Raw genomic sequence first — 14,353 nt, forward strand, 5'->3', positions numbered from 1 at the left:
CATCAGGTCAGTTCTGTGGAGACTTTTCCAACTCGGAACCAGCTGTATGACTTCCTATGGGTCATTTCTACTTCACTGCATAAGCTCTTTATGCTTTGTGACCATTTAGTTATTGGCATGGCATCAATTTTCTTAAAATGTACTGTTATGCCAATATTGACTTTCCATTCTAGAACATTTGAAGACACAAATGAACACAAGCAAACACAAAAATTAAATGCTTCACACTTTCTAAGTGATTTTTACCATCTATTTATTTTTGTATTACATCAGTATTACCATTTTGTGATGATAATTGTAATTGTGTAAGAAAATCCTTTTTGTTTTTCTGGGCCAGGTCCTAAGTTGTGTATGCAGAGGGTGGGACTCCAGAAGGCCCAGCAGAGAACACAATCTAGAAGGCCTAAGACATGGCAGGGAAGGCTGAAGATACCCAAGGCCAGAAGGCATTGGCATTCAGACCCAGTGACAGTGGAGAGTCATGGTGGGTATGCTGTGATTCCCACTAAGACCCTGGAAAGGCCATGCACTAGAAATGATGATCACATGCTGGAGCTCCCTAAGAGGGAGGGCAAAGCTGTAATAAACCCTACATTCAATCTTCCCAGAAAAAAAAAAACCAACCCTATTTTTGGGAGGTAACATAATGCAGAGCCTCAAGCCTGTGTCATCCACAATGCTTGACATAAACCCTTTCTAATCTTTCATGTAGGATATTTAGAAGTCTCCTAATCATTCATGCCACCCAAAAATCTATCTCCTTCTGATCCACACTACGACCAGTGTTACTGTACCAAAGTATCAGTTTCATCATGTTGTTTCACTTGGGATAAGACCAATGGCTCATCACTGCTTAGAGATTTGTGTTCAAAGTCCTTTCCATGTCTCCCAATATCCCTGTCATCTCGCTGTTGCCTGCTCTGGAGGAGAATTCAAGATGACATTCATCACAATTGGGAGGGATTCTTGCTGGTCACCCTCCTTGAAGAGAAGGAGTGCAGAAGCCTGTCTCCATTGGCTTCTCCCCAGCACTTTCCAGTTTACCTATTGCCATGGAATTTCATGCTTCTCAAAATATTTTTCCATTAAACAGAGTACTTACTGAGCAACAGAACTTTCTTGATCTTAGGAATATTTCCCTTCCGCTCTCCTTTATGTTTGTGCTCATCGATCATTTTTAGCAACAGTGTGCTTTTCATTATAACGTTATATAAAATATGTACAAATGTGTGCAGTGCAGAAAGTCAAGAAATGGCTTCCTCCATCAATTAAGACCTTCAGCGCATGGGGCAGGCTCCTGTTTTGTTTGCGGAGCCCTAATACTTTAGTGGCTTTTTTGTGAAGCGCTGCTCTAGCTGATAAACAATTCTGAGACTTCGCTGTGCATAAAACGGAGGACTTCTCCACTGGGTGCACTGGCAGGCTGCACTACAGACTGAAACTCCATCAGAGGCCATCAGGGAATGGAGACTGGAGCCCTGGGTGCAGGGGCACACGCTGCCCCACAGCTTCCTGGCTGAGCCGGGAGGTTTGTGTACAGGGATGCAGTGACTCTGCAGGGCTGTGTCTTAACTGCTGGCACAGAAATACACAGCAGAGTCACCAAGCTCCAGGGACTTGATGTGAAGATTTAAATGAGTTTTGTCTGGAGACTCAGGCAAGAAGCGATTTGGAACTGTTTCATTTAAAATGGGCTCCTTATTATTGTAGATAAACATTATCTTCAGAAGTTTTTTAGAGTCCTGCTTATACCAATACATAGTATCATGGCCCAGATTTTGGTTACATTTAAGGGACTCCTCCTTTCCTATCTGTGTGACCAGGTATTTTGGAGTCTGGTAATACTGTCATCTACTGGTGAAACCCCTCCAAAGACAGACCCTGATGGTTCATTTGTGATTTACTAAATGCAGAACTTGTAGTAGGGATGGATGCAGCACGAAACAAAAGAAACATGACCACCATCCTTGGAACCTCAAGTATGCTTTATTTGTTTGCAGTCATTGAATGGCTCCTTAGTGCAAAGCATGAGTAAACAACATTCTCAGTCTCATGATGCTTATAATCCAATAGGAGCCAAAAGACATTCACACCTGTAGACTCAGAATATGAAATACATGTTACACGAGGCCAAAAATCGAGTAAGTATTTACATTTAAATACTTTTGATAAAGCATCCCATTTCCTCATCTGTGAAACAATGGGCAGAAATAAATAATTTTCAACACTCTGTCTAGCTCTAAAATTCTGTGAGCAAAACCAGGGACCCCCCTAGATGTGAGTTTTATTCAGTAAGCACCTCATTGCACTACACAGCTGATATGGGAAGCTTTTCAAAGAAGGAAAGAAAGGGAGGGAGGAAGATAGTGAAATGACAAGAGGCTACCTACAATGGTGATGATGATAACTATATAAAGATGTCACCATTCTTAAAGAGTAGGTCTTAAATAAATGTGTATCTCACTATCTTAGGCAAGAGTTTTTAACAAACCAGACGGACGGGCTCTGGGAGAGGCACTGGAATGAAACTGATAGAAACTTGCATCACATGAGGCGATGTCAGTTCCGGTTGTTGTTTGTTTCGTTTTTTATGGGAGACTTGGAAAGCAAAAGTGTTTTATTGTCCGTTGAGAATTGCTCAAAGGATAGAAAGGAGCAAATAAGTTGATGATTCACGTCTTATTTTCTGATAGGACCCACTGTGCTGGGGAAGGGGAAACAGCTATGGAAAGGAGAGAGTATAGAGGCTGGGCTCCCTGGGAAGACCCAGGCTTCCAACAGGAAGGCCAATGAGGGGAGAAAGCATAATAATTTTATCATGGAGACAACTGCATCCACAAAAAGGTGGCGAGTTGTAGGGGAGGGATCGAGGCAGAAGGCTGCAGAACACATAGAACTGAGTGATATCAGGATGCGTGTTTGAACATGGGTCACATTTCTGGCTGTCCAATATTTAAATCCCATCTTATATTTGGGAAATTCCCCAAAGTTTGGATCTTAGCAGGAAAGGCAAGTGTGTTGATATGTTTATAGGCAAAATCTTCCACCCCGTTCTAGAATCAAAATCTCCATGTCTGCCTCTTCCTTTTACACTTCTCATGAGAATACAACTATACCTGGCAGAGCTGTCTCCTTCCCCCAGCTCCCCAAGAACTCATGGGAAAGCTGTGCTGTGTCCTCTGATGGAATAGAATGGATGAGCAGTCTCTTGTGCCCAATTATGTCAGATTTAGTTTCCTGAGCAGAGTCTAATGAAGATTTCATTGCATCTGATTCTGTCTCTTTTCTGATGCTCAAAACTGGGTTTCCAGGTCTGCAGGGGGACAAAGGCCATGGCTTCACTTCCATTCTACCCAGCTGGCTGCTAGTTACTGGAGACTCTGACCCTGATTAAAAAAAAAAATTCTTTCATGCTGACAAAAATACAAAAGTCAACATGCATATCAGCTCATGGGATCATATCCTGAAGGTCGACCAGCAGCTGCCAGTTTTCCAAATGAAATTCAAACCAAAGCCAGATAAGACATCCTGTTATAGGACATGAGTCCTTCACCTTTGCAATGCATCAGTTCGTGTTATTTGCCTGTTTATCTATTAAAATCTCACTTGTACACTTAAAATATTTACATTTATTATTTCTATTATTATGTAGATCACAAATGCTTAATCTATAGTCATTTGTTGGCAACAATTAACACAAATTAAATGCAATGCCATGATGCACAGATATTATTCATTAACAATAAAAATGATTATATGTCATCTTATTTTGGTTACTGAGAAGAAGTTGTAGACTTTTTTGTGAGGGTGGGAGTTTGAAAATTCCAGGGGGACCCTGAATCTCCAACTCTTACTTTAGTTAGTCACTTAAATATTTCATACCGAGCTTAGAAATGTGTGTTTCACGTAGTCTGGTTTTATGACTTTTAGTAGATTTGAAAATGGTTCATACTACAGAAAGTTAAGAAATTTAGATTCCAGCCTACAGAAATATTCAGCACATTACTTTGTTCCATTCTAAGATAAACTGCAAAATTAACCTTCACAGGATAGCTAATGGTTTTCCTGTTAAACTGTTTGGCTAAACTTTCACTTCCAGGCAGCATGCTAGAATATGTAGAGTAGAGTGTGTAGATATTCTGAAGCTCCCTCCTGCTGAATAACTCTAGCCTACATAAAATATAACTTCTCTGTATTTTTGGAATTCCAAGAAGTAAGAGAAATTCCAAATGCTTTTTAAAAAGGCAAAACAGGAGCCCACAGTGAAAACAAAATGAAGAGCCTGTATCAGATGTGCATCCTTGAGATCAGTCCACGCCACCTTCTTTTCTGTCTCCAAGTGTTTTGTCATCCTATTTTGACATCTGGACAAGTCTAGCTCCCATGGGTCTTGGTAGGCAGGGATAGATGTTGAAGATGGAAACTGGAAGGGAGTCTCATGATGCTATTTTGATAGAACCATTTGCTCAGACACAGGAGAGGGGTTTTCTATCCTTGGAAGCACTTGCTCCAAGAACTCAGAGGACCATCCAGAAGGGGAAAAAGAAAAAAAAAAAAAACATTCCAGCTCAATTACTTCATCATTTAGTCAGGTGTTCTTTGGTCTGATAAGTAGATTTCCCTTGGTAATTACTCTCTTGGCAAGATCTCTTGAGGAAGCCCTGATATGTTAGGCTCACTACCCTGGTCCCAAGAAGTCATTACATGGCAGGACTGAGTTGGAGCAGAGGCCCAGCATCCAGAGCCTCTCTTATTCCTCTCAGGAAGGGGTCTTCCACCTGCATCTGTTGTGAGCTCTCCTTCTTCCCAGCTCAAACTCTCCGCCTCTCTCATCCCATGCAGCATCACATGCAACAGATCTGGCAGCCTAGGCTCTTTGCTAGGACAGAAACACCTGCACAGCAAGGCAAAATGAATAGTCTGTATTTAACCCCTCACATTTCAGCATTAACACAGAGTCTACAAACCACATTCTCTCCTGTTGTAAATAAACACAATATTTCTTGTAACCATCTCCCATTCAGAGAATTCTGTCCTTCCTCTGAGTTCTCATCTCAGTAGAGTCACAGCTCCTCCTTGTGGCCAAAAGGTCAAACGTGTCAAGACAGTCCCATGGAGGACCAAAGGCAGCAGGGCAGTAGAGGTCTTAGAAAGAGAGACATGCACGGGAAGGCAGAGGGATTCACTCCTTCCTCTCTTCAAGAGGCTTCATGTCCTTTGCAGGGACATGTATAAAGCTAGAAACCATCATTATCAGCAAACTGACACAAGAACAGAAAAACAAACACCACATGTTCTCACTCATAAATGGGTGTTGAACAAGGAGAACACATGGACACAGGGAGGGGAACAGCACACATCGGGGCCTGTCAGGGGGTCGGTGGGGGGCTAGGGGAGGGATAGCAGGGGGTGGGGGAATTGGGGAGGGATTGCATTAGGAGAAATACCTAAGGTAGATGATGGGGTGATGGATGCAGCAAACCACCATGGCACGTGTATACCTATGTAACAAACCTGCACGTTCTGCACATGTACTCCAGAACTTAAAGTATAATTTAAAAATAGAAAAAAAGAGGCTTTTATCTAAAATACAAACATATAAAATTGCAGCTCACCTTTAATAAATATAAAACTGGCTTTCAGAGCTAATAGATTGGTTTCTCCGGAACAAGATTCTCACTAAAACAACTAGAAAAACTTAACAAAATATAAAAGATAAATGTCTGGAGGCAGTTGGAGCGACTGAGGCAGTAAGAACTGAAGGGACTGGGATCTCAACGAGAAAGGAGATCTAGCGGACTGCTTTTCCCTCAATTTTATATCGTTGGCTAAGGAGCTGAGAATAAACAAGGGAACACTGAGAGTGGAGCAGGCTTTGAGGAGCATCCACCACCTTTGTGATCTGGAGAACATTTACCTTCAGTGACTGCTGAATAGGAAAGGACTCTGGCAAAGAGCCCAGACCCTGGTGCTGGGCATAGGAGCAGGAATTGACTGAAAATGAGCACGTAGGAACTTTCTGGGTGGGGAGGATGAAATGTTTCAGAGCTGGATTGCAGTGATTGTTGTTCAACTCCACAAAGCTTTCAAAATTCATTGAATTGCATACTTGCAATGGGCAAATATTATGTTATGTCATTTACACTTTGATTAAGCTGTTAAACTTCAGACATCTAGTTGGAACTTAAATGGCTGAGATCGATCCAGCTCAGTCATCAACTCAATTAAGGTGACCTGCCCCTGCTGCAATTCCCAGCAAAAGCAAAAGTGAATCATTTGGGGAAGGTGAAATCATTCAGAGCCTCAAATTATCTCTATAGTTTTTATATACAACATCCAGCATTCAAATAAATTACTAGTTGTGTGAGAAAACAAAATCACATGCCCAGAAACTGAAAAGAGAAAGCAGACAAAAGAAATAGACCCAAGCAGATTCAGATGTTAAAGTTATCAAAAGCTAGCTTTAAAATGACAGAGGTTAATATAGTCAACAAAGTAAATTGCAAAACATAGAATTTTAGCAGACAACTGGAAATTGTAGCAAGATTTAAGTGGAAAGTCTAGAACTGAGATACACAAAATAACAAAAATTTAGAATTCAATAGGTATGTTTAAAAGAGGAATGGGGCCGGGCTCAGTGGCTCACGTTTGTAATCCCAACACTTGGACAGGCCGAGGCTGGTGGATCATGAGTTCAAGATCAACATAGTTCAAGGCCAACATAGTGAAACCCCGTGTCTACTAAAAATACAAAAAATTAGCTGGGTGTGGAGATGTGCACCTGTAATCACAGCTACTCGGACGGCTGAGGCAGGAGAATCACGTGAACCTGGGAGGCAGAGGTTTCAGTGAGCCGAAATCGTGCCACTGCACTCCAGCTCAGGCGACAGTGCGAGACTCCATTTCAAAAAAAAAGGAATAAAGCTGAAAAGAGTAGATAAACTGGAAGATAGGTCAGATAAAAATATCCATACTAAATCAGAGAAACAAAAAGCAGATAAAATACAAAAGAAAATATATTAATTGGGCTGTCCTTATACATAGGTGGCTGGCTATCAAACTAGGCCCTTCTAGGAGGCCCAAGACGAATGCCAAGGCTCTTATCCACTGCTTCTTGTTCTCCAGTGGCTGAGGATTGCCCCAGAGGACATCAGTTCCCTCACACTTCTGGGTTGTGCCTGCACATGGGCCATGCAGGGCACCAATTTGTCTCACGCTTCCGCAACAGGGTACTTTGGGAACACATGACCACATTGAAGGTGAGGTGCAGTAACTATGGAGTAGGTCAATGTCTGCATGGAACTGTTCATCATAGCTGTGGCTGGAATCAAAAGTGGAATCATTTCCACCAGGGAGTATGAAGTGGTAATAGAGGCATCTGATGCCGCCCACTCTCACGTTACTTCCACTAAATCCGAGTAGTCAGGTCTTCAAGGTGGTGGTCAGCTGCAATCTGTACAAATACAGGATGTTTTGAGCAATAAGCTAGAGTCCTTTTTGTCCGAGGCAAAGTTGTATGGGAACACATGTTGGTCAGTCAGTCATTCTTTAAGACTTCATGGTAGTGGTGCTGACATGAAAATAAGTGAATACATGAATTCAGGTGTTTATAAACAATACGATCTGCTCACATCTTTTTTCTACCATGTATTGCTTGAGCTTATCCTGGCATGTTACGAGGAATCCATTGTTTTTCTTTTGAAGCCTTCTCTCCACCTTCCCTGCTCCAACTCTTCAATAACACTAGGATGGTAAATGAAGCTCAAGAAGCTAATCTGGCTGCCTCATGTTAAGTTGAAAGCGACAAATTTATTCCTGCCTCTGCCTCTAGATGCCTCTTGACTTTTGCAGCTGAATTCTGCTCCTGCACTGCCTGGCTTAATTCGGGAGACCCTCATGCTGGTCTAGACCTCTGTTGACCTTGAAATGGTGTGAAATGGTGTCCCAATATTAAACTCCATGTTTGCTACTCTCTTAACTTGCTATTTTGTGAGCTAGCATCATTAGCCCAAATGCATCACACCAGGTTGACAGGTCATCAGATAGTTCTGCCATTGACCACATGCTGAGCAAGACTCATTGATATTGAGGCCATCGTACTAAGCCCCTTCTGAAAATTTCTGTGGAGACCCTGTACATTCTCATGGAAATATCTGAACTCCCGCTCAGTAATCATCTCACCATCCTATGAGTTAAAATATGTTTTCCTAAACAACTAAAACAAAAAAAAGCCTAATAAAAATGGCAAAAAGAGAATAAGGAGAAGACGTAGGTTACTTGGTGGTGTACAATCCACCCATATTCAGAGCCCACAGTCACACCCTGTAGTATCTGTAAAAATTCTGCAAATCCTACAGTATTTGGCCATTCCTGCCCAAGATATCTTTGGTAATTTAATTTCAGATATCTGTCTATTTGGAGATGGCTGCAAGAACAAACCCAACCAGAGACTTCCCTTTTTTAGGCAGGAAGTGGGTGCTGGCGGCTGGGAGGGAGGCAGGTCTGTGAGGGTTTGTGCACAGGCTGGCGGTGTCTTTGCAAGGCTGTGGCTCAGCTGCTGGCACAGAAGTACGTGGCTGAGTCCTCCGGCTTTGTGGACTGAATCTTCAGAGTAAAATTTGTTCCATCAGGCCTTTTAACTGAGAATCGATCATCAAATATTTCAGACTTCTCTGAGATTTTATCATTATAGAAGTAAACCAGAAACTCGACTTTCTTCCCCGAAATTTGTCTGTACCAAAAGAAGTATAAGTGATTAGGGATGGGGACACACCACAAGATCACTTCCTGTCCCATCTGTGTGACCTGATGGCTGGGAGTCTGGGTGACTTCAGGTTCTGTGTGTCCTGTAGGAAAAGAAAGAAGATTAAGAGAATGGTTTAGAGCTGTCTTAGGTAAGTTCAAAGTAAGAATTCCCTAGAGTCCTAAAGATTGACCTGCTTTCAAGAGACTAAAAATTGCCCAGCATAGGAGCCAGGTATCCATGGCAGGATCACAGCAGGAATGAGACCCCTCCTAGCTCAGATATCTGGTCATGTGAAAGAAAGGAGGGGCATTTTGAGCTCCCATGACCCCACAGGCAAGGTCTGGCAGAGTTACTGGTGTCTCTGGCAACACCCACCATCCCTGGAGCACCCTCTATAGGAGGGAGGAGGGAGCCTTTGCATTGGTGCAGAAACCTGGCAATGCAGGGCCCTGCTCAGCCCCTGGGGTCTGATGGTTTGTGCAGGACCGAGGGCCATTACTAGGAGCAATGCTGGAAAATATGGGGCTCAGCAAAGGTAACCCTGAGCACAAAGTCTGGCTCAGAAATTCTAGGTCTTCTCTAATTACCTGCGGTAAGCAACAATGCAGGTAAAACAGACCCTATAGCTGATAATGGATGCCAAGAAAACTTGGTATTAGAATTAAAGAAACAGAAGGAAAAGGAACAAGTGTGAAAGTTCTGAGTGGAAGACAGAAGCCATCAAGAAGTTGAAACTGTGCACATGCCCCAGGGAGAGTGAACTATCCTCTGGCTCAGACACTGATAGAGCCACCTGAGGAGGGGAATGGGTATTTTTTTTTTAAAAACAAAAGAAGAGGTCTGAGCATATTTGGATCTGGGGTGAGGGCAGAGACCCAGGGTCTAACTTGGGTGGAAGGAGAAGACAAAAATCATTCATATTGGAAGGCAGATTGGTGTGGCCAGAGTGTTCAATGCTTCACACAAGATTTCCCAGAGGCACAAACCAACTGGAAGATACTTGGAACAACTTGAACTTGGCAGCACCTGTCCTACATTCAAGTTCAGGCACAGTCTTGTTCAAGACAAAGTCAGGCCACAGGCTGATGGAGTCTGGGCAATGTAGCATTGCCACATCCGATAAATGACAGTACGATGGCCTGAGATTTCTGCCGAGGTCCTGCAGAATGCTGACTCAAGTATTGAGGCTCAGCTGGAGGTGTTGCCCGCACAGCCCTGACTAGACCCAGGAGCTTTGTCCACAGGGAGGCAGTGACTTTGCAGGGCTGTGTCTTGGCTGCTGGTGCACAGATACACAGCTGAGTCTTCTAGCTGCACCGTGACCACATGAAGGTACAAGCAAGACCTGTCAGGCCATTCAGGTGTGAAGGGATTTGGCACAGTCTGGATTTCAATGAGTGCCTTATAGTTGTAGTAAAACACGAACCCCAGGGATTTCTCAGCTTTCTGTCTGTACCAATACATAGAGCTGCGTCCCAGATGTTGCTCACATTTCAGCGTCCTTTTACTCCCTTTGTGGTGACCAGGTATTTTGGTGTCTGGGTAATCCCAGTGTCCATGGGGCCTGTGAAAATGAGAAGCCAAATTCAGACTAAGCCCAGGACAGAGTCTTCTGAGGCAGTTCCATGAAAAAAGCCACAAATTCAAGGACAGAAATGTCCCACCAGTGCCCAGGACTCACCTGCTCCCATTAGACAAAGGACCACATCACAGAGGAGCCTGCAGCCCATGGCAGGGTCACACGGGGGTGGGGGACCCCATGTCACCCTGCTTGGCATCCTGGTCATCTAGGTGAGCTTCCCAGGTCCTGAGACAGGGGCTGCTCGGGAGGCCTCTGCTCCTGGTGGTGTCACTGTTAGTGTCTACAGCTCACACTTCCTCTTTCCCTTTCAAGCTTTGCGCCGGCACCTCAAGAGGATAATTTAGACTAACTTGTCAGGGCCTTGTTTGCAGGTGGGTTCCTCAGACAGTTGCTTTTTTCCTTAGCAGCTGCCCACCCTCCCCACAATGAATGACTGGCTCTCCCCTTCCTCCTCCCACTTGTGGCTTCCCTCCTCTCTAACACCGACCCCTTCCCTCTGGGCAGATGCCTTCCATCTCCCTGTGTTGGATCCAGGACAGGCGCACTCCGGCTCCACTCCCTCATCTCGGTGAACCCAAGAAGGCCACCTCCCTGGCTCAGTGGAACCCTTCCCTGGTGCCCTTCCCTGGAGCTGGTTGTGTGTATTTTTAAGACCCAGTAATGTAATGCCCCCTATGGAGGGAGCACCCCTCCGTGGGTGATGAGGGGACATGAGAGGCATACTCTGCAATCCCTAGCCCAGGGAGCGTCTCAGCTACTTAGGATGCTGGACCTGAACACAGACTAGAATAACAGAAGGCCCTAAGGGCATGGGCCAGAGGGACTGCAAAGATGATGCTACGCAGGTCCCGCTGGTATGAACTTTAGTGTCTTTGAGTTGTCCACACATGGTCTCTCAACTAGAACAAGGAGCAAACCCTGAAACCAGAGCACTTGATTCCTTCTTTAGTCCCTTCCTCTCTCCTGCCTCTCTTCTCCTCCCTCCACTTGACTCTGGAATTTCAGTAAAGTCACAGCTCCTCCTCGAGGTGAAAGAGGCACATTGCCCTCATCTCAGCCACCTGCTCCCAGTCCTCCCAATACAACACTGGGAGCATGGATACACAAAGGGATTCCGCAGGGGAATACACAAGGCAAGAAGTCATTTGAAACACCGAAGTAAAGGCTTAGCAACTCTGCCCCTACTGGTGAAACGCCCCCAACAACCTCCATATACACACTTAAGATATCAAAAAAATATCCAATAGGCATTTATGGAACACATAACTGTATGGCAGGCACTGTTTGAGGACCAGGAATAGAGCAGTGAATAAAACCAACTCTCATGGATGCATGGCCCACGTTAATTTGTTCAACAAGCTTTTGTGAATAATGTTCTCACTGTCAAAATGCTTCAGGGCTTACAGAAGCTATAAGACATGTTTGACATGCTTACAGATAACATCTAATTTGGAAAGTTTTATAGGATATGCTTTAGGAAGGTTAAAGTAATTGGTTTTTAGGTGCCTAAATCATTTCATGTACTGACCTTCTCATTTCCTCATCCTTGAAATCTGGACATGGGGAGAGGCTGAAATTATTTTCTCCAACTCTCTACCCAACTCTGAAACAATGGAAGCCAAGGAGGGTAGACTTCACTAGGCTGCTGTTCCAGAATCTTACATGGTTCACTGCCCTTATCAAAACACTTTACAGGGTGCAGGTGTTTAATATACATTTGCTTAATTGGTCAATGAATAGATGGATGGAATGGAAAAGAGTAAAAACCACGTGTAAAAGGTAGATCTAAGCACTTAAAAATTGTGTTTCTGGACGGGCGCAGTGCCTCACGCCTGTAACCCCAGCACCTTGGGAGGCCGAGGCGGGTGGATCACGAGGTCAAGAGATCGAGACCATCCTGGTCAACATGGTGAATACAAATACAAAATACTAAAAATACAAAAAATCAGCTGGGCATGGTGGCGCGTGCCTGTAATCCCAGCTACTCAGGAGGCTGAGGCAGGAGAATTGCCTGAACCCAGGAGGCGGAGGTTGTGGTGAGCCGAGATCGTGCCATTGCACTCCAGCTTGCGGAACAAGAGCGAAACTCCGTCTCAAAAAAAAAAAAAATTGTGTTTCTAATGTGCTATGGTTGGCATTGATATATTTGTGTCTGTAAATCTACAGAAATCAGGTCAAAGGCTGGAATGTAACTGATAAAAACAATTTTTATTTCAAAGGCTTTATTTATAAATAATAATTTTTCAGTGTTGATGAAGTATTGTCCAAAGGAGATATGGAAATAGAGGGATTGTTAATTCTTAAATTCTCCTTCCTGTCAGAGTCCCCATCATTCTTTGAGCATTTTCTTGCTTTATGGCACAAGGCGTTCTAGGCTTTTCCTGCCTGCCTTGGTATCTACTATTTGTCCAAAGAGTCCTGGTTCCTTCTAATGGACAAGGTATTTAGAAAACAGTATGTGGACACCAAGTCTTTTGGGGTGCTTTTGGGGTGAACTACTCTTAGGCATCACAGTAAACAGAGTTATACATATACATGTATATTCAAAGTACACATATATTTACAAGCATCTTTAATTCCTATCTACACATATTGAGAAGCGGTGAGTTCACAGTAGTTTCAATCCAATATTATAAGGTTTATTCTTGTGATCTGGTGTTCCCTCTTTCCATATTTGCAACTCCCTTACCCAACACTGAGAAGCTTGGTTCTGTTATCCTTATTGAATTACATATTTGATCAGTCCCTTTGCATGTAACTCCACATATGCTGTGGCTGCCACCATCTCTCCCTTGTAAATGGCCTCCTCTCTCCATTCAAGTTCTGACTTCCTGTGACAGAAAGAACACCCATGTTGAAACATTCCTCACCTCAGTCCAATGTCTGACACACCACACAAAGCATGCTTGTCCCATGCAGTGACCTTTGCAATCTGCTGGGGCTTCTGCAATCTGCAAAAGGCTGCTTTCATCACCCCATGTGGACTCCACCCCACTTTTGGGGAGACACATTCCACACACTGCATGGTCTCTATCACCTTCCAACAGGCCTCCCTTCTACATAGATACAAACAAATGCACCACTTTAGTCCTCTGTATTTTATGTCACAGTGAGATTATTGCATATCTTGAGGCAGCTGACCTGGGTGATGAGCAGGGAAGGCCCCAGGACCTTTTAGGAAGATCTCAGTGTACAGGGTGATGGTTGCAGCTAATGAGCTTGTTTGTGCTTGATTTATCTGGGCTTCTCTGAGCCCTCCGTAGTTCTATTATTTTTCACCTTATTCTCCAGGGAGCAATGCCAATTGTGTGGTTCTAAAATCCCTAGGATTTTCCTTGTATACTAACAAATCTTTATGTAAGTACTTGTCTCCTGTACTGGATTGGATCTTCCTAAGGTCACTGGCTGTATCTTAATCACTTTCTTTTTTCTCCTTCTTAATGCAACCCCTCTCCTCACCTGCCATCGTTTGCAGAGCACCCTACAGGCGCAACAGCAGCTGCTCCTGATAGCCCACCACATGCCTCTTACCACTCTCTTCCTTGAAAGTGGGAGCTGGGGAATCACAGTGCAACATTCCCAGGTGCACAGACATTCTAATCACCTCTCACTCACCCCACTAGGACCAAAGGCCTAATAACCACAACCAGATGCTTTCTTCTCAGCATTTGAAGGCCTGACTGAAGTCTAAGTTCCTCAAGTACTGATCCTATGTTCTGTTCTAGTTACCGAACACCCATTGACCACAAATATATAGAATAACCTGACTGCAATGGATACCATGTGAAAGGGGGAAATAAATAAACGCAAATAAAAAAAGACATAGGATATACATCTTTTAGTGTGTGTGAATATTCTGGATGGTGAGACTGAGATGAAACAACTTTTTTAAATCACTATGATATTTGATCATCAAATAATGGGGCACGAACTATTCTTATCAGCATTCAAAGATTATGTAGAAAACCAATCATCAGTTGGGGATTGATGCAATTAGAGAAGGTTTTTTGAAGGAGAGGACTTTC

At 43.7% G+C, this 14,353-nt stretch overlaps 1 gene segment (V, D, J or C); it reads right to left on the reverse strand.

Annotated features, from left to right (window-relative positions):
- Window positions 1-8,523: 8,523 nt before the first annotated feature.
- LOC116528000 lies at window positions 8,524-9,088 on the reverse strand. The segment is given in 2 exon segments: window positions 8,524-8,846; window positions 8,937-9,088. Coding segments are annotated over 2 exon segments (345 nt in total).
- Window positions 9,089-14,353: the final 5,265 nt, after the last annotated feature.

The sequence above is a fragment of the Sapajus apella genome, unplaced genomic scaffold (genome assembly GCF_009761245.1).
Source record: "Sapajus apella isolate SASKATOON/1434 unplaced genomic scaffold, GSC_monkey_1.0 scaffold56, whole genome shotgun sequence".
Lineage (NCBI taxonomy): Eukaryota > Metazoa > Chordata > Mammalia > Primates > Cebidae > Sapajus > Sapajus apella.